A 24,150-nucleotide genomic window follows, 5' to 3' on the forward strand; every position below is an offset into this window, starting at 1 on the left:
ATTGCGTGCGGAAGTCAACATGGCGTGTTCTATTTCATCCTTACTGACCGCCAGAGGCGGTGCTTTAGCACTGGATGTCTCCATCTTGCGCATGCGCAGGTCGAGTGTTTATACCAACAAAGTCACCCATGACCCCTGATGACGCCGGCTAGCCTATATCTTCCGGTGACATCAGAGGATCTGTTCCTTTTCATCTTCTCGCTTTGCAGGTAGACGCATGTCAGCGAACTCTAGCTGAATTAAAGCGTTCATTGCCGCTCCGTCGCTGGTAGCCTTGTGACAATCTGTCGGAGCTGCGAGCTGCTCGCCCTCCAAGGGCTGCGACGAGCGGAGACGGGAGGTTCGTCGCGGTTCGCCGTGAACACCCCGTAATAGAAGTTGGATCAGCCAACGCTACAACTGGCTGAGTATACCAGGCGTCTTTCGCCTCCTTTGAGAATATGTCTTCTCTGTAAAATTAGTCGGTGAAGGCGTTGTGCGCTCTCTCCCGACATTTCCGTGTGTTAATTACGGGCGCTAGCGGTTAGCATTGCCTGCTCGACCTAGCGTCTGTATAATCGGTACACAGCTGATAGTACCCGCTTTGTTGCGGTCATATGTTGGTGAAGAAAGTGCATCTGTACTCCTATATCTGTGAGTAATTGTACAACTTGTACCGTTTTTTATCTGTACTTTTCCATGTTATGAAGACAGCATTGCTTTAAGACACAGAGTCTGTGTAATCGCTACACAATTGGTCGTACCCGCCTTTCGTTGTAGTTGTATGTCGGTGAAGCCCCGACACCCGTACTTATGCTGTATCTATGAGTAACAGTACAACGTGTACTGCCTCTCTCCTTTTTTACTGTCATGTGTCGGTGCAGACAGCGTGTGTGCTCTCTCTTCGACATTTGTGATTTAATTACAGGCACTAGTGTCAGCACTGCTACTTGATCTAGTGTCTGCATAATCTGTACATTATACATGTCAGTGAAGCCAGTGTACTCGCTCCCTCTCCTGACATCTGTACTACTGTTATCCGTGAGTAACTGTACAGTGTGTACCGTTTCTCGCTTTGTTTTTTCATTTGATGTGTTGGTAAAGACAGCGTGTCCGCTCTCTCTCCCGACATTGGGTTGTTGCGCTGGCGGTCAACATTGCTCGCTTGACCTAGCGTCTGCATAATCGCTACACCGCTGCTCGTACCCACCTCCAGTTGTAGCTTCATATGTCGGTGAAGCCAGCGTACTCACTCCCTCCTGACATCTGTATTTCTGCTATATCCGTAGAAGCTTGACCTAGAGGCTGTGTAATCGGTACACAGCTGGTTGTACCCGGCCCACCTTTCGTGGTGGTTGTATGTTTGTGAAGCCAGCGTACTCGCTCCCTCTTCCAACTTTGTACTTCTGCTGTATCTATGAGTAACTGTACGGTGTGTACTGTCTCTCTTTTTTACTCTCCTGTGTCGGTGAAGACAGCGTGTGCGCTCTCTCTCCCGACATTTGTGATTTTAGTTACAGGCGCTAGTGTCAGCACTGCTTGCTTGACCTTGCGTATGTGTAATCGGTACATTATACATATGTCAGTGAAACCAGTGTATTCGCTCCCTCTCCTGACATCTGTACTACAGTTATCTGGGAGTAACTGTACAGTGAGTACTGCTTTTGCTTTGGGTTTTTACTGTGTTGATGATGATGATACACCGTTGGCTGTACTCTTCATTCTAGTCCCCTGTAGTAAGCAGACGTGTTCCACTAAGGCTAACTGCATTGGATACCTGTTTGTGAAGGCAGTGTGTTCGCTCCCTTTCCCATCGCAGGTGTATACTACTACCTCTAGTAACAGCCATATCTTGAGCTGTGTTGCTAGGCGGGATGGTTGTATTTGGCGCAGCAAGCCGACCTTTTGCTGGTGAAGGCAGTGCTCTCGCTCCCACTCCCAGCATAGGCAGGTGCTGTTGCCCTCCAGTTAGCAGAAGTGTGAAGAGCCCACTAAGGCTAACTGTATTTGTCTGTGCGACACCTGTTGGTGAAGGCAGTGCGCTCGCTCCCTCTCCCATCACAGGTGTATGCTACTAAACGTCAGTAACAGCCACATCTCGAGCTGCGTCTGCTCGGTGGCGACAGTCTGTATGGGCGCAGCAAGCTGGCCTTTGCCGGTGAAGGCAGTGTTCTCGCTCCCGCTCCCAGCATAGGCGGATGCTGGTGCCCTCATAGTTAGTGTGAAGAACCACTAATCCTAACTGTATTCGGCTGTGCGACACCTGTTGGTGAAGGCAGTGTGCTCGCTCCCTCTCCCATCACAGGTGTATACTACTTACCGTCAGTAACAGCCACATCGAGCTGTGTCTGCTCGGTGGTGACAGTCTGTACTGGCGCAGCAAGCTGACCTTTGCTGGTGATGGCAGTGTTCTCGCTCCCGCTCCCAGCATAGGCGGACGCCGTTGGCCTCATAGTTAGTGTGAAGAACCACTTACCCTAACTACGGCCGTGCGACACCTGTTGGTGAAGGCAGTGTTCTCGCTCCCTCTCCCAGCATCTGTTGCTTCTCCCACTCTACAGCCGCCGACTGGCACCATGCTTGGTGACCACTCCTGTGCGACCTGTATGGCCTCCCTGCAGCCGGAGGACGGTCATGATAGGTGCCCTCCGTGCCTTGGCCTCGAACACCTGAGGGAGGGGCTGTCAGAGGATCCGTGCATGAACTGCAGCTTCATGCCCAGGGCAGTGCGGGTTGCCAGACTGGCTGAGGAACACCTGCTGGGTCATGTTCCGGAACCGGACCAGCTGACCCCAGCCCAGCGACTGCCACCAGCACAGCTCTAATCGACCTCGGCTGCAGAGGCTGTGGGCGCCCCCTCTGGGAAGAGGGTCGAGGAGTCTAAACTGGCCTCCAGGGGGGACCAGCTGACTGAGGAGTTAAACTAGATGAAGACCCTCTTCATAGCCGTCCAGTTCTGGGATCGGTGCAGTGGACGCAGGTTTTTCCGCTTCCTCGCTGCCACGGTCGAACCGGAGGAAGATGTAATCTCCGTGGCGGCTTCAGCCACCGAGTTCACCAACAATGGGGCCAATGTGGTTCCCCAAGGTGCTGCCTCACACACCTTTGGGGTGAGCTCCCGCTCCCAGCCAGCAGTGGCGGGTATAACTTCATGGGTGCCACCATTCGCATGGCCCCACAGGCTCAGCCGGCTCCCGCCAGTGCCTCTTCAGGCGTGAACCAGCCCAGCTCCCCCACTGTTTTGACTCGCCGCCAGTGGCTAGATCAGGGGAGATTCAGTGGCTGATTATCGGCTTCTTTTTTCCAGCAGCAGCTCAGCTACTGGACTGTTTTCACCACAGGCCCTTAGGTGATTCCACCTTAACCCCACAGGTACAAATTTCAGTTCCGACACCCCCAACCTACAGCCTGGTCAAATGACCATTATACGCGACCCGGCAGAAAAAAACCCTGTCACCATGGGGTTCTACTCAACTTACTTTCTCATGGAAAAGAAAGACGATGGACTCCGCCCTATCACTCAACTTGAGGGGACAACAGGTTCCTGAAGTTCACGAAGTTCCACATGCTCAGTAATGCAGTGGTTCTGCGTACTGGCTTTACAGGGGAATGGTTTACCTCTTATTCTTGAAGGACGCGTACTTTCACGTCCCCATAGCACCAGGCATTTTCTGCAGCCTGCTCTCAGGGCCGCCATTATCAGTCCAGGGTGCTCACTGCTCCCGTTCGGCCTCTCCCTTCACCACTGGTGCTGGCCAGGTGTGTGGCAGCAGCCCTCTCCCCCCTGCAGTCGCGGGGCATGAACATCCTCAGAGTGATTTTCACAATGAGCTGCCTGGTTCCCTCTCAGAGTACACTTTTCTAGGGGGGTGACTCCGGATGCTGTTGCCATGAGGGCCTGTCCATCACTTCGGCGTGTGGACGACATCCTCATCCTCCTTCTCCTCTTCAGAAGGGCCGCTGCTTGCGCTACACCCAGTATATGCGCCTCTTAGGCAAGCTAACAGCTGCTGCCACTGTGGCTCCCTTAGGCCCGCTGCCACTACGCCCCCTTCAGAGGCGGCCGAACAGTTTTCCACTTGTATGCCAAGTGGCACCAGCACAGGAAGCTTAGGCATCACAACGCTGCCTCCTTGGCCTCCTGCCTCCTCGGCCTGCTCTGGCCCCACGGAGGGTGAGATGGTTTCTTCTTCAGGGCACGCCCATGGGCGCCATTACATCCCTTCGGGAGACTGTCACACAGATGTATCCCTCACAGCTACGGGCAGTGCACATGGCACTGCAGCTTTTTCTTCAGTTCCTTCAGTAGAGGCATGTGCTAGTACGGTCAGACAATGTCTCAACCGTCTCTCTCTGACATAATTGCACACACTCTGATGTAGAGGTGGTATTTAATATCTGGGATGTTTTTTCGGCAGGGCAGAGGGGGATCTCTTTGCCACAGAGGAGTCGACGACCCACTGCCCCCCTCTGGTTCTCCTTGACAGAGAAGGCCAGCCCTTCTCAGCCGCGAGGATGCTCTCGCACACGATCGCCCAGAAGCTCTTATCTATGCCTTCTCACAGAGCCGCTGATTCCTCAAACACTGCAGAGGGTCCTCCAGCAGGGCCACAACCTGCTACTGGTGGCCCCCTTTTCTGGCCAGGGATGACATGTTTTCCTCTGCTGCACAGGCTCTGCTGCAGCTCATCGCGGCGTCTCCCCGACAGGTTGGATCTCCTGTCTCAGTTAGGGGGCCAGGTCTGGCATCCTGACCCTCATTGCCTCCAGCTCTGGGTCGGCCACTGCAGGGCACGACCTCCGGGCAGAGTGTTCAGACACAGCCCAATGTACCACACTGAAAACTATGGAGCTTTCTACCCAAATGCAGTATGTGAACAGGTGTAAACTGTCTGCCTGGTGTTCCGACGGGGGCGAGGGCCCCGTCTACTATACAACTACAACAATTCTGTAGTTCCTACAGCCACTCCCGAATGGCGGACGGGAGGGCTTATGTGGCGGGCTTTTCCTCTCGACACACTCAAGTTGATGACAACACCGTGGAGTGCCACAGACTCGTGTCCTTTTCCTTAAAGGAAAGCCTCAAGGCTACAACTACCAAGGGTACAGAGAATTCTGGCTTGGGGTCTGCCCCGGTGCTGCCCCCCCCCTTGAGTTGAAGACTGCCTTTCTCCTCACCATCACTTAGTAAGGAGTGCTGAGGAGCTACATGCTCTCTCTGTGAGGGACTCATGTCTGAGGTCGAACTCAGACTCAGATGGCTCAGGGGTCACTCTGTGGCCAAATACGGGCTTTTCCTCCTCAGGTTCTGTCATCGTCAAACCTTAATTCTGGCACAGTTTATCCTCCCAGCAGGGGAGGAAAGGTCATGACGGCCGTGCCCTGTCCAGACTTTAAGAGTCTATATAACTTCGACCGCGAGCTTGAGACGGTCAGAACAGCTGTTTCTCTACTACGGCGTACTAATAAGGCCGTGCTCCCTCCGAACAGTGACTCTCACACAGAATTATGGACATCATCACTCAGGTGTACAAACACGGTGGTTATCCCCTGCCATCCGGGGGAGGTGCCACTCTACTAGGGCTGTCACTACATCATGGGCGGCTCTGCGCGGCGTGCCCCTGGTGGGCATCACCAGCTACCCTGTCCAGATTCTATAGGGTGAATGTGCCGCCTCTACCCTTTACTCTCACTGAGGTACGTACTGGCATTCCTCGTGACTTTGTTGTTATGGTCATCCAGTGCTAAAGCACCGCCTCTGGCGGTCAGTAAGGATGAAATAGAACGAAAGTTACGTATGTAACTACGGTTCTATGAATCCTGGATGACCGCCAGAGCGTTCTGTCACTCGGAATCCTCGTGGTTTCGCGAGAAGATTCTGCAGGAACAGATCCTCTGATGTCACCGGAAGATATAGGCTAGCCGGCGTCATCAGGGGTCATGGGTGACTTTGTTGGTATAAACACTCGACCTGCGCATGCGCAAGATGGAGACATCCAGTGCTAAAGCACCGCCTCTGGCGGTCATCCAGGATTCATAGAACCGTAGTTACATACGTAACTTTCGTTTTATCTCCTGTACTTAGACTGAGGCGGATCACAAAAACGTGAGTGGGTAATCTTTTTTTCACGACTCATAGGGCCTCCAGAGTCCCAAATATAAGTAGTAAAATGATTTAAAAAGTAGATTCTACATAATATGCCCCCTTTAGTACAACCGTGCACAGGTTATCGATCGCATCCCTGTGCGGTCGCCGCCGAATGATCTTCAGGCACCACAGCGAGTCAAAAGTGGCGAGCAGGGCAGGGCAGAACAACCCAACCTGCTAAATTATTCACAATGTCTCTGCACGACACCGCTGTCTGCCTGCGGATGGATGAATAGCTGGATGGATGGATGGATGGATGGATGGATGGATGAGGACGGAGGAGAGCAAGTAAGATGAACAGACAGAAGAGCGCTGTGTACTTGTTACAGAGAACACGATGCTCCCTGACAAATTTGCACACATTATTCAGCACAGCCACTCCTCTGTCATCACACACACACACACAGCATCTCTACTCTGTTCTCTCACCATCTTCTGTTACCTATTATCCTGTCTTCTGCCTGAACAATCTACATGGAACTGTAACAAGTAAGAAGTGTTTTAATGCGCGTGTCTTCATTTCAGTCGTGGTAGAAGCGTTAGGCTGTGAGGACAAATTTTTCTATCCGGCTTTGTGAGGACATTTGTCTGGTCCTCTCGTCTTTAAAGGGGCTTTTCGAGGGTTAAAGGGGCCATATTGTGCAAAATCAACTTATTAATCATCATTTTAATACTTATATTAGTACAGGGGATAAAACACGCAATGTTGACTTCCGCACTCATTGCTATGTCGCAATGATACATTCCAGTAATTGTTGTCTCGCGGAGCTAAAACACGTGAGAGTGCAGGCGAGGGCAATAGTATCCGGAAGAGCGGAAGTCGGCCAAGTGTTTTATTCTTGGCTGCACAGTGCAGCACAGAGTTCTACACAAACTTCCAGCCTCAGAGAATTTGCATTTCCAGCGGATACATTTTATATAAGACGGCAATAATGACGGCTTTTCCAAATGCTAACTGCTGTTAGCTGCCGGAGCCTCAATGAAGCTAACGTAGTTTCCTGTGTCTCATTTGCATTTAAAGAGACAGACACTCAAAACAGAGCGTTCTGAACAGAGCTGCTATCAGGGTAGCTATCGAATATTTGTGCAATCGAGTATTCGACTAATTCATAATCGGTAGAATACTCGATTACAACAAAGATTCGATAGCTGCAGCACTAGTAAGGGACATTAAGTCAGCTAACATCAATGTTTACGTTAGGGCGTGCTGGCAGCGTTAGCAACTGGATGCTATCGGCTCAGATGCTGAGGACGTGCTCAGCCAGTTGTAGTTTAAAGTGGTTACACTGCACCATTTTTACGGGCTGTTTCACTCCGCCATCGCGTCCGCTGAAATCCAGATGTGCATCTGCTAAGACGGTCCGTGTGGAACAGCAATCAGGAATTCATTACGGCCCTGGTATAATATATAATGGGGTATAATATGAGTGCTTTAAGACCCGGGGTTTGGGTGTTAGGCATGTACTTGTGATGGTTAAGGTAAGAGTCAGGGGCTTAAGGGAATACATCATGTTTACGAGTGTACTCGCTGAGAATGCCTCGAGGGGAATATGTGTGCGTAACAGAGGGAGTTACTAAGAGAGATGGAGTCTCAGGGTCATGTGTCTCCCATTTTGAGGCAACACATTTTCACACAGTGAAAAAGACAAAGGCTCTCTCTCTCTCTCTCTCTCCACGATCTGTTCGCCAACAGCTTTTCAGAAGTTGACAAAACACGATCGCCAAAAGACGCGAAAGGTTTCCGGGGCCCGAGTCGCCGCCGCCGCCGTCGTCAACTGAAACGCCCACGACCCTGAGTTTTTTAAAGGGTTTTTTTCTTCTGCGTCAAGAATCAGAAAGTTAAATATAGTTAATTATATTTGCCACACCCACATGGTGCAAGCATAAAAAACAGGACCCATAAAATGAGCAGTGATAATAAAAGCCATACAGGCAAACTGCATCAATCAAGGCAGATACAGGGAGCAGCTTCTCAATGGTGACCTTGTGTTGAGATTTTGTCAAATACAAGTTAGTCCCTGCAATCATCCACGTACATAAAGAGCCTTTTTTTCCGTCCTCCACACAATCCGTCTCAGTTTGTCAATTCTGCCACTGGGAGTACATAACTAATAGTTATGTGTTCACCCCCTAATGAACATTTATGCGTTCTCAGGAGAGAGAGAGAGAGAGAGAGAGAGAGAGAGAGAGAGAGAGAGAGAGAGAGAGAGAGAGAGAGAGAGAGATGGAAAACATTTCGCTGTGAACAAACGCGAGGCAGAAGAATACGGCGGTGTGTAAAACCAGAAAGAGGTTGTGAGGCGAAGTTGCAAATGAGAAGGAGGACGAGAAACTAATTAAGCCTTCAAGCAGAGGTGGTGGGAACGAGCTGCAGAGTGTAGAGGGATTGCAGCTCAAAGAAAAAACCAAGTCACAGTATGAAGAAGAGGAGGGAAGAGCCAGATTATTGATCTCTCGATCATCACCGGTGTTTGACGAGCGACCGTGTGCTACACAATTTCATCTTCAAGAGCTTCTTTTCTGATTAAACGACTAAGGATATCGGAATTGTCTTTGCTCTATTGTATTTAATAAGAGTTCTCTCTTCATCCGAACTTGCTTGAGCACCTCCATCCCCAAGTTTCAGCACCAAGCGACCATGATTCACAGCCATAGACGAGCGTAGACCTGACTAAAGGTCTTTGAGTAACTGCGTCTCGACTGCGATTGACAGTTTCCGATCATGGATCTAAGTTTGTTGTCGTGTGCGTCTTTTGAACGCTTTCTTGAGAAACCCTGCAACAGGTGTTTTGTCTTATTGCAGTTAGACAGATATTGTGATGTACCGCTCCATGATTGTATCGTTGTATCTAGAGCTGAAACGATTAATCGATGAATCAATTATTCATCGATTACTAAATTAATCGGCAACTATTTTGATAATCGATAATCGGTTTGAGGCTTTTTTCAAACAAGATTTCTGATTGTTTTAGCTTCTTAAATGTGAATATGTTCTTGGTTTCTTTGCTTCATATAACAAAGAAATTATTCAAACTGAATCGTTTTGGTTTGTGGACAAAACAAAGACATTTGCGAACATCGTCAATTCCAGCTTTGACAAACACTGATCAACGCTTTTTAAAATTTTCTGACATTTCATCGATTACAATTATGAGCTCTAGTTGTATCGTGATATAATCGGTATCGTGGACCACGTATCGCATATCGTATATCATGTGATTCCCACCTCTACAAACGGTCTCACCATAAGATGTCATCAACTCTTCTGACTCTTTGGGAAATGCACTTGTTGTTGTTTTATGAACAGTTCATTCGTTATGTTTCCGCTACATTCAGAGCTCATAGATTATTAAGCACACGCTGCTAACATTTCCCACGGCCATTAATATCAATGGGCCACATAACTTAGCCACATAAAGTAGCTGAGACTCTACTGACTGCAATGATTGGTAGATGGCGGTAGGTGGCGCCACATGCCAAAAACATGATTTCAAAACATAAACATGATTTGCAGTCTGCAAAATATTTTTTTTAATGCAAAGATTTTGGCTGTACTGTTGTTGTTGGTGAGTTCAGTTTGTTATATGAACATTATTCCTGAGTCTCTGTGACGGATTTTATGGCCAGTTGCTTTAGATTTATTACATAATGCACCTTTAAGAAGCTGAAACAAACCCCAAAAAACTTTTAAGGGTGATTTCATGGAAGTTATAAAAGAGACCTTTTCTACATTCATGCAAACGTCATAACTGCCATGAATAATACACTTCAGTGGAAACACGCGGCTAACGCAGTTTCAGCTGCCGTCTTGCTTGCTCTTTTTAAATGGATGTGAATGGATGTGATGGTGCGGCTTGTTGTGTGTGTGTGTGCACATGTGAAAGGCAGAAAAGAGGAATGTCTTATGTGCGAGTGCGAGAGCGAGACAATAAAGCTCTGTGTTCACGCTCTGCAGAGCCTGCAGCCGGCCGCCCTGCCCTGGCCAACCTTACGCCCTGCACGAGACAGCTGTTCCTCTGCCACATAAATAAGGACGGGGCGGGCAGAGAGAGAGAGAGAGAAGAGAAAGAGATAGTGAAAACAAACACTCATTGAAACATAAAATAAGAGAAAAAGGGGGAGCTGAGGCAGCGCTTTCAGCGAAGTATTCATGAGCGCTGGTGTTTCATTAATTCAAGTTAAATCTTGATAATGCACCTCATTAAGAGGAAACTAATCCACGTTCTGTTTGTGGGACAATGAAAGGGCAAAGCTCCTGTAGACTCTGTGCCTCCACGACTGCACGGAAATAAATACACGGGTTTTTTTCAAAAAAAGGCACAGTGTGATTTAGATTTAGCAGTGATTATTGGTGAATATTTATGGTTTCTATTCCAAGTGTGGTTTGTTTGTTCCATTGTGGACTTTATTAAAAACATAAGCCCCTTTTCCACCACAGGAAGTAAAACATTTGTCACACGTCCACCTAAATTAACCGGGGAAAGAAACTTTCCCTCAACTCCAAACTTTTACCAAAAGTGAGACCTATACTCGCGACAAGGGGACTTTTCAGATTGCCAGGAATATATATATATTTGCATATTTAAATCAGACATATTTGTCCTTTATTATCCTTTTGATGAACTCGTTATACTTACATTGAACATGCACTGGTTATTATTATTAATATAAAGAGCCAACTAGAGCTGAAACGATTAATCGATGACTATTTTGATCATGGATTAATCAGTTTGAAGCTTTTTTTTCATTATTAAAGGCGCCATATGTAAGAATGTGACCAAAAACGGTTACTACATTTAAATTCAAAATACCGAGGTCTTTTGGTTTTTCGTTTTCTGACGTAACTGGCAACCCGTGGTTGCTCGGCAGCTGAGACTCTACCGACTGCAATGATTGGTCGATGTCGGTAGGTGGCGCCACATGCCAAAACGTGATTTCAAAACATAAACATGATTTGCAGTCTGCAAAATACATTTTTTATTGCAAATATTTTGGCTGTACTGTTGTTGTTGGTGAGTTCAGTTTGTTATATGAACATTATTCCTGAGTCTCTGTGACATATTAGGAGGATTTTATGGCCAGTTGCTTTAGATTTATTACATTATGCACCTTTAAAACAAGATTTCTGATTGTTTTAGCTTCTTAAATGTGAATATTGTCTTTGTTTCTTTGCTCCACATAACAAAGAAATCCTTTTCTGACATTTTATGGACAAAACGATTACTCGATTAATCGAAAATAATCAACAGATTAATCGATTACAAAAATAATAGATAGTTGCATGTTGAAAGCTTTGTGTCGAAAGCAGCAGCAGCAGAAGAAGAAGGTCAACTCTGGTCCAAAGAGGAAGCGAGAACAATTCGTCCTTCCACTGACCCCCGGAACAAGGTCTTACGGTCGGTTCTACATTTATATCTTCCTCTCTGAATCATTTCTTTCCTTCGATCCGGCTCTTTTTCTACCTTTTACCTCTATTAATTTCACTCAAGGCATCATCCTCCTCTCCTCTCCTCTCCTCTCCTCTCCTCTCCTCTCCTCTCCTCTCCTCTCTCTGTGGGGAATGGCCCAGTAATGCCAGACTAATAAATCATTCATGACACCCCACCCCGTCACCCTCCTCCCTCCCTCTCGTCCTGCATCCTGCCATCCTCCTCTCCCTTGCTGCTCGACTGTAGTGGTGACTGCATCACCACACCCGCAGACTGCAATCTTTACACACACACACACACAAACACACACAGGGGCACAAAAGGAAGAGAAGAGTTCATCAGCTCTCTCTCTCTTACATGAGCTTCGATTACTTTTTTTAAAAAACACGCCTCATAAAATCGGATGTGGGAGGCAGAAGCTTTTGCATCGGTTACAATACAAACACATACGTCAAAGCCCAGACAGGTCATCATCATCATCATCATCATCGCCACACCAGACAGACAAACAGAGACAGTGGGGGGGGGGGGGTGAAGAGAGTCTGCACAGAAGAGGAGGATGAGTGTGAGTGCATGAGAGGGATGTAACACATCTTCGGGCACAGTTTGTGAGCGTGGGACGTGTTTAATACGTAGATAATCGGTTGGTGTCGGCGCGCGAGCGTCTGTTTGTTACAACCTCAGGTCAACGACGAGCATTTCCTCAACAACAACAACAAAAAAAAATTTGCCCTAACCTCGTTCTTCCATTCTCATTCTATTTCGATGACACCGACACCGACGCGCGACATCGTCCCCGCTGCCGCTCGTGCCAACGTTCGCCCTCATTCATCATTGATTGAATCAGCCCTTTTCAAACGACTCGCAACTCTGACTGCGCGCACATTCCTTCAGAGAGTACAACAGCTCCTTCTGTGAGAGAGCAGAGGGGTCAGCGGCACAAAACCAATGTATGCTAATGCTCTGCATGCATGTGCACGACCTGTTAAATTGCTTTTAAGAAAACTTGCCCACACATCATTAAAAAAAAAAAGGAAACTATTAATCTTTACGTAACAATGTCGGTTAATGCATTAAACTGTGAAACATATACAACATATCCTGCACTTTTGAACTTTCCTTTAAAGGGGGGAGTTTAGAGCGATAGAACGAGCCTTTAATAATCTATTAACTAAACGGTTTAAATGCGATTTAGCCTATTAAGTCGTGACGGGAGCAGATTTTATATTCCTAATACAAAATGGATTTAGATTAACTATACTTCCTGCCCTTCAAGGCACCACTTTGTGCCTCCATTCGCAGTCATAGTGAACATTAAAAAGGTCCAGTGTGCAAAATTGAGGAGGGTTAATTGGCAGAAATTGAACTTACCCATAAGTATGTTTGTACGCGAGAGTATAATCTCTGCAAAATAAAAACTGCAGGGTTTTTGTAGCCTCAGAATAAGCCTAGATTATGACTACTAGGTACAGCTGGGCTCAGTCACTTCCACTTCCCTTAAAATGCAGAGTGACAAAGGGAACAATATTTCACTGTGCCATGATCTAACGTTTCAGCCCCCCCCCCCCCCCCCCCCCTCGCATGAATCACCACTGAAGTACGCTCACTCCATCCTTTTACTGTCACCGTCTGCGTCTGCTGCTGCTTCTTATTAGCAATAATGCTTGGCAAAGCGCTGTCAGCAAAGCAGTGGCTTAATAAATCGTCGTCCTCCCGTCTCGTCAGACGCCCGAGTCAATCCCAAGTCACTGTTAGTGCATTTCAGACAATCGGTGTAACAGTAACAGCGTGACCTTGATGTCGCTGTCGTACGTGCAAAACACACACACAGGAAAGACAAGTCGTCAAACTTGGACGCTACAGTCTGTTACTGCAGCTAGATTCAGTACAATCTTGCATTTTGCTCATGATTCCCGGGTTTTTCGGAAGCGAAATAAGGAGCGACAGTTTGGCTGGGAGCATGTGAAGGGCCCCCCGCTGGTTCCTGGAGCCCACTTTGGGAACCACGGGTTTACACTATTTTGGCAGTGGCTCATGCACTGACAGTACAGCACAACAGCACTTGTGTGTGTGTGTGCCATAGATAGCATGTTCATTTAATGAGTGAATAATATCCCCTTGCTTGTCCAATGAGCTGTGAATTGGGGAAGGGAGGGGGGGGGGCTGCATGGACCAGTGGCAGGAGGGGTGATGACAACACAATAGGAGAGTTAGGGAGTGTGGGAACCAATTCTCCGCAGAACAATAGACACTTCCCAGTGGCCACAACATGGCCATTCACTATCAGCTGCTGGGCCTGCGTAGCACGGCGCTGAATATGCACCAGCTCAGCACAATGCTGCTTTTTCCCAAACAAGACCAGACTGTTTCCTATCCCAAAGACAACACAGGCCGACTCTAGTCTACACACAGCCTCATTCTCATGGAAGGAGTCTCTTTCTCACTCAATCCATGTCTCTGTAAGTACGTTTGCATGGCGCTGGAAGAGAAATACTGCTCAAAATCTAAAAATGTTAGTCTGACTAGAACTGAAACTGAAAAACCCAGATAAAGCCATTACATGCTACACAGTCAGTAAAACACAGCAAAGACAGAGTATTTGCCGTGTCAGTTTGCAGAATTGAATATTTTAAAGTGGAATTAACCCTCCTCTTCTGCAGCTAACTCCGCCCCCCCAAAAAAATGCCAAGATGTTGGCTGAGAGCTGAGTGAGGGAGAGAAGAGAGGGGGTGTGGTCTGGTAGTGCGGCCCATTTATACTCCATTTTTGTCCGTCCCAAACGTTCGCTCCATCACTACCCTGCGTCTTCTGCGTTAGCGTGGACGTTCACGCAATACTTCCTCTAGAGTTGAGTGAGTATCAAGTTGCAGGCGTCAACATAGCGACCATTAAAAAGATCCCAAATAGACTGTAAAGTCATCCATTATTGTGAAATATTTAGTGCTGGGCACGTTAGCGGCATCAATGTAAACACATGACGAGTTTCCATGACGACTGACCGGAAAAGAAGTGCTTGACGTCATGTTTACATGACTCTGGATTGTTCAAATTAATCTCTATAGTGACGCAGTTTTTTGTCCAAAGTCCAGGCAACGTTTACCAGTTAGCTCTGTTAGCTCCTTTAGCGCCATTAGCCCCATTAGCTGCATATGTGGGCCTCTGTTTTTAAAGTTTAGCCTTACTTTAGAGACTCATTTTAACAATCGGGAGTCACGTAAACATGATGTCACACGTGTCTTTTTCCGGTCAATCGAAGCGCCAACGTTGACGCCGTTAATGTGAAATATTTCTTATATTACTATATATATACTATACTATACTACTATTTTTGGAGTTAACAAGGTAATCTGTGCTATCATTGACGTCGTTAACAGCGTCAACGTTAGTGTTTGACGCAATTCCACGACGACAGACCGGAAAAATATGCGCGTGACGTCATGTTTACGTGACTCCCGGTTGTTAAAATGAGTCTCTAAAGTAACGCTAAACTTAAACTAAAAACAGAGGCACACATACGCAGTACACAGGTACGCTGGTTATTTGTAGCGCTGCTCTTTTCGTTTAATAAACAGTCTGCTCCAGTTGGATTGTAGGCATGCTAGCGGCGCTAAAGGAGCTAACGGAGCGGAGATTTCAACAATCGGGAGTCACGTAAACATGACGTCACGCGACGTCTTTTTCCGGTCAGTCGTCATGGAAACGCGCCATGTGTTAATGTTGACGTATATTCACTAGGTTTCGCCTGAAAAAAGTAGCTTATAGGTTTAGTTACACTTACTGGCCTGTAACAGCTGAAAAGGGGCAAACTCTCACCTAGTGAAGCAGAGGCCAACGTTCAATACATTGATTCCGTGCTAATGCTTCTACACTGGGACAAGGGAAGTAAACCAAGTAAATGGCTCCAACTGTCGCTGGAATTAACCGTGCATGGAAATACACCGAGCTCTCTCTCACACACACACACACACACACACACACACACACACACACACACACACACACACACACACACACACACACACACACACACACACACACACACACACACACACACACACACACACACACACACACACACACACACACACACACACACACACACACACACACACACACACACACACACACACACACACACACACACACACACACACACACACACACACACACACACACACACACACACACACACACACACACACACACACACACACACACACACACACACACACACACACACACACACACACACACACACACACACACACACACAGCGACAGTTAGCAGGAAGAGGAACGAGGCCAGGGAATGTGGAGACGGGCAGAATCTGGGGCTGCCGCGCTGCAACTAGGCCATGCTTTCTCTCCACCAGAGCTGCTGCTGCTGGTTGAGATATTCTGGGCTGATATGTTATTAGCGTAACCCAGTTTACCCAGTACCAGGTGACTGTTGAGAGAATCACTCCCCGCAGGGACTCACTCTCACTCTCAAGGACAATGCACAGCATGTGGTGGTGGGGAAGGTGGAGGGAAGCAAAGTAGAGAAAAACACTGCAAAAACACATAACATAAGTATTTTTTTAACCGATTTCCTGTTTGCTGGTGTGATAAACACAATTAATGTTGATTTTACAGTAACACTAGGAATATAAGATATAAGATAACAAAGCATTATAGCCTTTGTTAGTTTTGACTATCCGGAAATGTCTATTTTTGTTCATTAACCACAGTTTTCGTTTGTTTTGACTAGCATAGTGTTGTCCTAATACTGTGTAACCCTAGTTTATTGATTGATTTCATAAAAAAAATAAACCAAAATGATAGATTTGATCAAATCAAGCATTTAAACACAGCAATTGAAGGAATAAATGACGTTAAGCACTAGGTGTGAATGCAGACTAAACAAACTAGGACTGACTTCTTTTATCAGTTGACGGAGTATTTGTTTGGTCCACAAAATGTCCCCCAAAAAAAAAAAAACTTCAAATGTTGATCAGGGTTTTTCAAACCTTGAAATAATCCATCATCTACCACTATATCCTCCACCTGAGGGTCATCGAGGTCACTCGTGCCAATCCCAGCTGACAGATTATTGCAAACGGTGGGGGACAGGTTGCCAAGTCTTTGGCAGGGTCACAACCATCAGACCTACTGTCAATTTAAAAGTGTCTGATTTGATGGTGGGATTTGAATCCACTCCGACTTGGACTGCCGCTCTGCCACATCTTACTTTATCCACACACAAAAATTAGTGGAGCAAGGAAACTTGAAAATACTCTCATTTAAGAGCTGAAAAGCCTGAAAGATTCTGGGGAAAAACACTTTATACTTGTGAGAATACAGAGATACAGTATGAAGACGGTCACTTCAACCTCTGAGAGACGTTTGAACTCAAACAATTTGCTTTAATCCAGCTGAGTTTGGTATCTGTATCAAAGCCTGTTGCAATGTGGAGATTTAAAGGCACCATACGTAAGAATGTGGCCTAAAACAGTTACTACATTCAAATTACCATGGGATTTAAAGTTTCATTTTTGACGTAACTGGCAACCCGTGGTTGCTCGGCAGCTGAGACTCTACTGACTGCAATCATTGGTAGACGGCGGTAGGTGGCGCCACATGCCAAAACATGATTTCAAAACATAAACATGATTTGCAGTCTGTAAAATATATTTTTTAATCCAAATATTTTGTCTGTACTGTTGTTGTTGGTGAGTTCAGTTTGTTATATGAACATTATTCCTGAGTCTCTGTGACATATTAGGAGGATTTTACCCCCAGTTGCTTTAGATTTATTACATAATGCACCTTTTAAAGTCTTGCAGTTGCTGTTGCCTGCAGTTTCCTTCAGGACTGAGATGATCTGATGCACGTTGTGATGACGTCGCCTGCTCTCTGCTCTGCTGCTGCTGCTGCTATTCCACTTCCTTACAAACTCCTCACTGTCCAACACTGACGAACACACACAGTCTGTGAGCTCGTGGCGTTAATCCGTCTTTAAAAATCCGACTTTTAACGCGCGTTATATCCACGTATCCGCGTCTTGCATCTGGAGCACTATGGAGCTGCCATGTCAAGGTGCTTTTCCTATACCCCTCGTGTCTCCGCGTCTCCTACCTGCATAGAGTCGGCGCTGATTATCTCTCCCTGAAGCCGCTTCACGACCTCCATCGCCAGCTTGGACTTGCCGGTGCCGGTGGCTCCGAGAATCACCACCAGCGACGGGACCATCGCTCTCCGCAGGGCGCAGCGCACGCTGAGAGTGGACGCCGCCATGATGCCTCCTCCTCCGCTGCTGCTGCGTGGAGTCGGCGCGCAGCTGACGCACCGTGCGCATGCGCAGATCCAGCGAGGAGCTCGAGAGGTGGGTTCTGTTGCCGGGCAACAGGCAGCCGTTACTGTGGCAACACGTGCCGTCTTCATGACACACGAATACCGTGTTATTATGTTGTGACGTTTTCGTAATAATTAATGAATAATCACGGTGTTTAGTGGGCTTAATAAACTGGAGGCAAACCGGTTTCATCCGGAATATTTAAAGTAAACAGTAAACAGAGAATCACTGCAGCAAAAAGGCTGCAGAATAGTTGGCATTGTTTCTATGGAAACAGTCAGAGACCTGAGGCAGCGAGGAATGATGCTTGTTGCCATGGCAAAGATGCCAGGACGTGTTCCACTGGAGACAGAGGACATGGAGAGGGAGCTGTGTTCACTCATACAGGTGTGTGTGTTTTATTTAATGGGAATTTTCATAATCGATTAACCGGTGTGAAGCTTTTTTCATGATTAAAACAAGATTTCTGATTGTTTTAGCTCCTTAGATGTGAATATTTCCTTTGTTTCTCTGCTCCATATAACAAAGGAATCATTAAAACTGAATTGTTTTGGTTTGTGGACAAAACAAGATGTTGGAGAACATCGTCATTTCCAGGTTTCACGAACACTGATCCCCCTTTAGTTAACAATTTATGGACCATTTTATCACGATAAATCGAGAAAACGATCAACAGATTAATCGATTATGAAGAAACGCGCACGAGAAAGAGGCAAACACATTCGTTAACGAGGTCAAACCATGAAATTTATTAATTTTCTTGACTTACTCTTCATACATAGAGGCTTATGAGGTACAGAAAACAAAATAAAAATAATAATAAAATAAATGTTGAGACAAGGCTCCAAAAATCACAATAATTTAACGCCCAAAAGTAAGCAAGCAATATCCACTGCTACCAAACCCCAAAAAAAAAAAAAAAAGAAGAGGCAAACCCCTCAAAATCAAAACTGTGCTACTGGTGGATTGTGCTGAAAGGGGAAACTTTATTGACGTGTTTTAATTCAAACATCCTGAATCCTCGCATCATCTCTCTCTCTCTGTGTGTGTGTCTGAGGTCATGTTACGTGAACAGCGAGTCATGTTAGGTTTTTTGTACAGTATAAAAGCCTCATCACATGAACTAGAGATAACAAAGAGGTTTTTCCTGAGTGCTGATTTGAAGCAGGAGGCTGCTGCTGCTGCTGCTGCTCACACAGAGAGTCGTGTACAGTACTTAAATTCAGAGCTACAGTGAGTGTTCTCGGCTTATTTTGAGGGTCAAGGAGGAGCGACGGGGGTTTGAAATGAGAAGTAGAGAAAGGAAGGACATTAAAGTCACTGAAACTAAAGGTTTACATCAGTAAATCCTGTTAAGCTGCAGATTTGAGAGCGTATGCAGCTACAGTGACTGGATTGGAGCTTTTTTCACTCCACAGAGAGAGAGAGAGAGACAGACCTTATCCAGCACGTAATCCACCAGTAGAGCCCGCCAGCGACATAACAAAAACAGTCATTAGCTCACAATGAAACACAACTTGGTAGGAAAATATAGTATAAAACTTTTTGTCAACTCTTGTACAAATAAGGAAAAACCCCTCCACACACACACAGAGAGAAAAGCAATGAAAACGAGTGGAGGCAAGAGAAAGAAAACCGTGTTACAAAGTGGCGAGTGTGATCAATGTTTTTTTTTTTATTATTATTATTATCATTATTATTATTCATAATCATTTTTTATTAACAAAAATAGAAGCTTTGAGTTATCTTTGAAAAGCCAGCGAGCCTGGCCCCGTCTGAACCACACAAGGCCGAACAAAAAAACTATAGGATGAGTAAAGTAGAGACCGCTCTGGTTCTTGTACAGTAATAAAGGTACTATATACATATAACATCCAACAGCATTATCTACAGACATTGAAAGGCTTCTAAAGGCTTTACATCAAATGCAAGAAAAAGAAAAAAAGAAAAGAAAAAGATATTACTGTTGGGATTCAGTGGGCAGAAGTTGGCATCTTTGAGGACGAATACAGTTTCAATTTGAGCCGCTCTCTGCATGGAAAAGAAGCAGATATTCACCCTTTGGCTGGTCTCATCACAAAACAGTTTTTTAGAAGGTCTGCTGCTTGAAAAGCTGCAAAACTGTGGGAGGGCAAACGTGCTGCACTCAAAAACAGACTCATGCAACAAGGAAAACAAACGAGTGTCATCAGAGGGAACCTGCAGGCACAGAACTCAGGACTGAACACATTCTAGACCATCCAGATGTGACGTTACTGAAGCGTGGATCAGTCCAACTATAGCCCCCCCCCTTTAACAGAGAGTCAAACATGAAAGAAAGAAAGAGAGGAGGAAAGAAGGGTGATGCTGCAGAGAGTGAGGGGGGAAATGGAAAAGGCTGACGGTAAAGTGGACAGTAAAAGGAAATAAGAGGGAGGGAAAACAAGCGCACCTATCAGGAGGAGACATCAGAGCAGACTGTGCAGCAGTTACACGGCACAGTCGGAGCAGTTTATCAACTGGAAGCTGCTGCATCCACAGCACTCTGTTCAACAATCAAGGGGGGAGGTAACGATTCGACAAACATTATTTCGGCCCTAAAGATCAGTCCCTGGCTTTGCTGTTCAGACCCGGCTTCGTGGTCTCATCGATCACTCAGAAGCTAAATGTGCAAACCACAAAATTTGAAAAAAAACAAAAGAAAAGAAAATGGGGAAAAAAAAAAAAATTCCACCCGCACTATTCCAAAGTGACAAACTCAAAGTGAACATTAGTGTCTTTTCTCCTTCATCTAGTCCCAGCTCTGCGACTCAGGATCGCTTCAGCTGCGCCAGCCTCTGCAGCAGCTGCAGCTGCCTGGCTTTCAGCTGCTTCCTCTCCTGAGCCTTCTGCCGCTCGTTGACGTGCAGCTGCTGCAGGTACTCCGTCGCTCGAGTCAGGATCGCCACCTTGGGCGTCTTGGGACAGTCCGCCAGGCCCGGGATCTCGTCCCGCAGGGACAGGAAGCGCGAGCGCAGGTCGTTGCGCCGCTTGCGCTCCAGGAAGTTGTGCGCCTTGCGCTTGTCCGTGTCCTCGCAGTCGGACGACTGCGGGCTGGAGAGGTGGGAGAGGGAGTGAGGCTTTGAGGGGGAGCTTTGGGAATGGGAGGAGGACGACGAGGAGGAGGAGGAGGAGGAGGAGAGAGGAGACGAAGGCAATGCGGAGGAGGTAGGAGAGGAGGCGCCGAGGTTGGGCGACTCTGACCTAACCCCAGCCACAGTCACGTGACACTTTCTCGTGTCCAAGTTCAGAGGGGCGTGGCCGGGCCGGGGCTGGTGGTGGTGGTAATGAGAGTTCTGGTGCGGCTGCGTGGACGCCTCCTGCCGCACCCTCTTGCGAGGCGGCTCAGGAGGAGCGGGGAGAGTGTCCGGTGATGGGGCGGCGTAGTTGTGCTGCTGCTGGTGGATGGAGATGTGGAAACGCTTCATGCCGGGGTCGAGGGGGTCGGCGCGCACCGTTATGGTCACGGGCTTACGGGGGTTGACCAGTCGCCGAGGTTTGCGCTGCTGCTGCTTCTGCTTCTGCTGCTTGTGCTCCACGGTCACCACGTCGATCTCCTCTTCATCGTCGTCTTTGTCATCTTCATCATCTGAAAAGGGGTCAGAGAAGACAAAATTATAATTAAAATGGGAAAATGTTTTTGGATCTCCTTAAGATCTGGCTCATACTTTTTCCACATCTGCAGAAGAGTCCATTCACAAACTTATTAAGTGGACAAATGTGAGCACACCTCAAGTTTTGAGTCCGGAAAAATGGAAAATTGCTTCAGTTTAAATGAGAAAGTACATAAAAACGAGGGTCAACTAGTTAGAAACGTGCACATGACCCCGACCCGAGTCTATTAAACGCTTGTGTGAAAATATAATCCAAACACACACACTGTAACTAATGCTTTGAATCATCACTCCATTAAGTCAGTTCCTTGAGTGGAAACTCTCTCTCCATTCATTCATTCATTCACGCAGACACAGAGTGGGTGACGAGGCTCTCGAGTGATAGAAAGAAAAGTCCATTCTTCAACTAAAACAAGCCGATTGATATTCCACGCAGCGCGGGGTTAATAAACCATTCGCCGTTCAACGCACTCGAGTGGAAACAAGAGTATTAAACATAAGTAAAGGTTCTTTTTATCGACTCTTATTTTTTCCCCCGCCAGCCGAGCCGACGAGACTCTTGGGGCAAATTCAGTGTGCTCTTGTGAAATGAAACACACACTTTGAGAGCAAATTGCATCTGTATGGATTTAACTGCTCAGAAAGTAATCATCGTTACCTGAATATCGAGGGGAGCAGACACAGGGAAGGGGGGGGTTTTCAACTGTATATGACAAAAGATCCTCCCTTTCCTTTACACTCACACCCAAACGTCCTGAAAATGGTGTTAAAACTGTGCCTCTGCAGCTCCACTCCACCTCCTTCTAAATAGTTAATCCCACTCCATTCACTGGGACCAAATCCACCCACTGACACAATTGGCGCTGCAGCCTGTTGAGCGAAGGAGGAATGCAGCAACAAGTTCCCTTTGTGACATTCCATGCACCATTATGCATGACAGGGCTCCATATCACATGGCAGCCCACATACCGACACCAAAGCGGGGCCAATTTATATTAGACACAGTCACTAAAAGAGGCTTCCTGTCCCTCCTCCTCCTCCTCCTCTTTACATTAAGTTCTAATAATGTGCACAGTCTTATGTGATGTCGGGGAGTGCAGACGAGAGGATATTGTTATCATAAGTCAGACTGGAGGAGCAGGGGAGGGAGCAGCAGCAGCAGCAGCAGCAGCAGCAGCAGCTGGTCTGCTGGAGCAGCGCCAAGAAGCAGATGTTTCGATGGGCGTGTCACACTGTGGGCTGCAAGCATGTGCTGAATGCACCAAGGTAACGCAATGCAGTCATGTGCCATGCCAAGCCTGACACACACACACACACACACACACACCAGCAGCAGCAGCCAAGCTGATTTCATCAGACAAAAAAAAAATCTAGAATCTGCCCCTTAGACGCATAGTGTAGTAGATTATAATCACAGAGGATGGCAGGAGGCTGCAGACACACACACACACACTAAAGGTCAAAGAAAAGCTCATTCACAGCATACACACATTACAGTCACGTGTTATATTCTATCCAGTGTGTTACTGACCTGAGGAGTAGCTGTGAGACTCAGATCCAGAGGACACTTGTCTCTTGCATCCGCCACTTAAAGGGAAAGTGAGCACCGCGGCTGGGTCCACGCAGTCCGCCGCCAAGCCGCCGCCGAGAGCCGGCGCAGTGTCCACGGGCGCCCTCACCGGGGACGCAACAGCGCACGTTAAATTAGACGCAGCGACTTTGGTGGCGGCGGTGGCCGCAGCCGCAGCCGCTGCAGCTACTGCTGCTGTCCCGGGACAGGGGGCGCAGCGCTCCCCCATAACTCTCTCCAGCTGCTGGCCCGCGGAGAAGCCGCTCCACATGCAGTCCTGGATGATGATGGAGCTCAAGTTCCCGAAAGAGTCATTGGCTGCGGTCAGCTTTAAAGGCAGCTCCTGCTGCTGCGGACCGTGCTCGTCCTCCTGACCCAGGAACTGAGACACCCACTCCAGTTTGTCCCCGAGCGACGGGCAGAGGAGTCCGACTCTGCCCGGCCCCTCCGCCGCCGCCCGGATGGGGGACATGGGCGGGGTCGGCACCAGCTCGAATTTCTTCCATATGTCCTCGCTGGGCGCCGTGGACGTGAAGAAATCCTCGTCCGGGTCGTGGTCGTCGTAGAAATAGTGTTGGTAGTGGTCGAGGTGGTCCATGTCCCAGTTTTCATAACGAGGTGCGGCGGAGTTGATGCCCGGCATGGGGGGTCTGCAGAGGGGAGGGGAGGGTGGGGGTGAGGGGGGTCAGTCACTCCCTGTTCCTTCGGTCTGCAGAGGGACAGATGACCACCATCATCATCATCATCATCATCATCATCACACACCTGTCTGTGGACATGTAACCTAGTGTTGATGCATTATATTTATATTATATTATTGAGAATAAAACATTTTTTACAGCCTTTTAAATCTGGAAATTAACTCTATCACTTATTTTATCTCTTTAATCGTCCATTATTGTCATTATTATTATTATTGTTGTTATGATGATGAGGACATGATGCGCCAATTAAGGCTACACCTGAGGTCACAGTGATGGACAAGATAATAAAAACATGTGCTTCAACACCCCACACACACACTCTCACACACACACGCAGTTAAAAGTTACACTTAAC

The 24,150-nt window shown here is 47.2% G+C and overlaps 2 protein-coding genes across 2 annotated transcripts in view; both read right to left on the minus strand.

The window, feature by feature from the left end:
* trit1 (tRNA isopentenyltransferase 1) overlaps nucleotides 1-17,831 on the minus strand; it is a gene marked incomplete at its 5' end in the record, with an annotated part of 39,741 nt that extends 21,910 nt beyond the window's left edge. The window contains 1 exon segment of the mRNA XM_083900265.1: nucleotides 17,673-17,831. Coding sequence (XP_083756391.1) covers nucleotides 17,673-17,831 — 159 coding nt within the window.
* A 2,847-nt stretch (nucleotides 17,832-20,678) lies between these two features.
* Nucleotides 20,679-23,734, minus strand: myclb (MYCL proto-oncogene, bHLH transcription factor b; the record flags this gene model as incomplete). Its single annotated transcript, XM_083899991.1, has 2 exons — nucleotides 20,679-21,496; nucleotides 23,053-23,734. The coding sequence occupies 2 exons, from the start codon at nucleotides 23,732-23,734 to the stop codon at nucleotides 20,679-20,681; spliced, it is 1,500 nt and encodes a 499-aa protein (XP_083756117.1).
* Between the last annotated feature and the right edge of the window lie 416 nt (nucleotides 23,735-24,150).

Source organism: Microchirus variegatus (assembly GCF_963457635.1).
Source record: "Microchirus variegatus genome assembly, chromosome: 13".
Lineage (NCBI taxonomy): Eukaryota > Metazoa > Chordata > Actinopteri > Pleuronectiformes > Soleidae > Microchirus > Microchirus variegatus.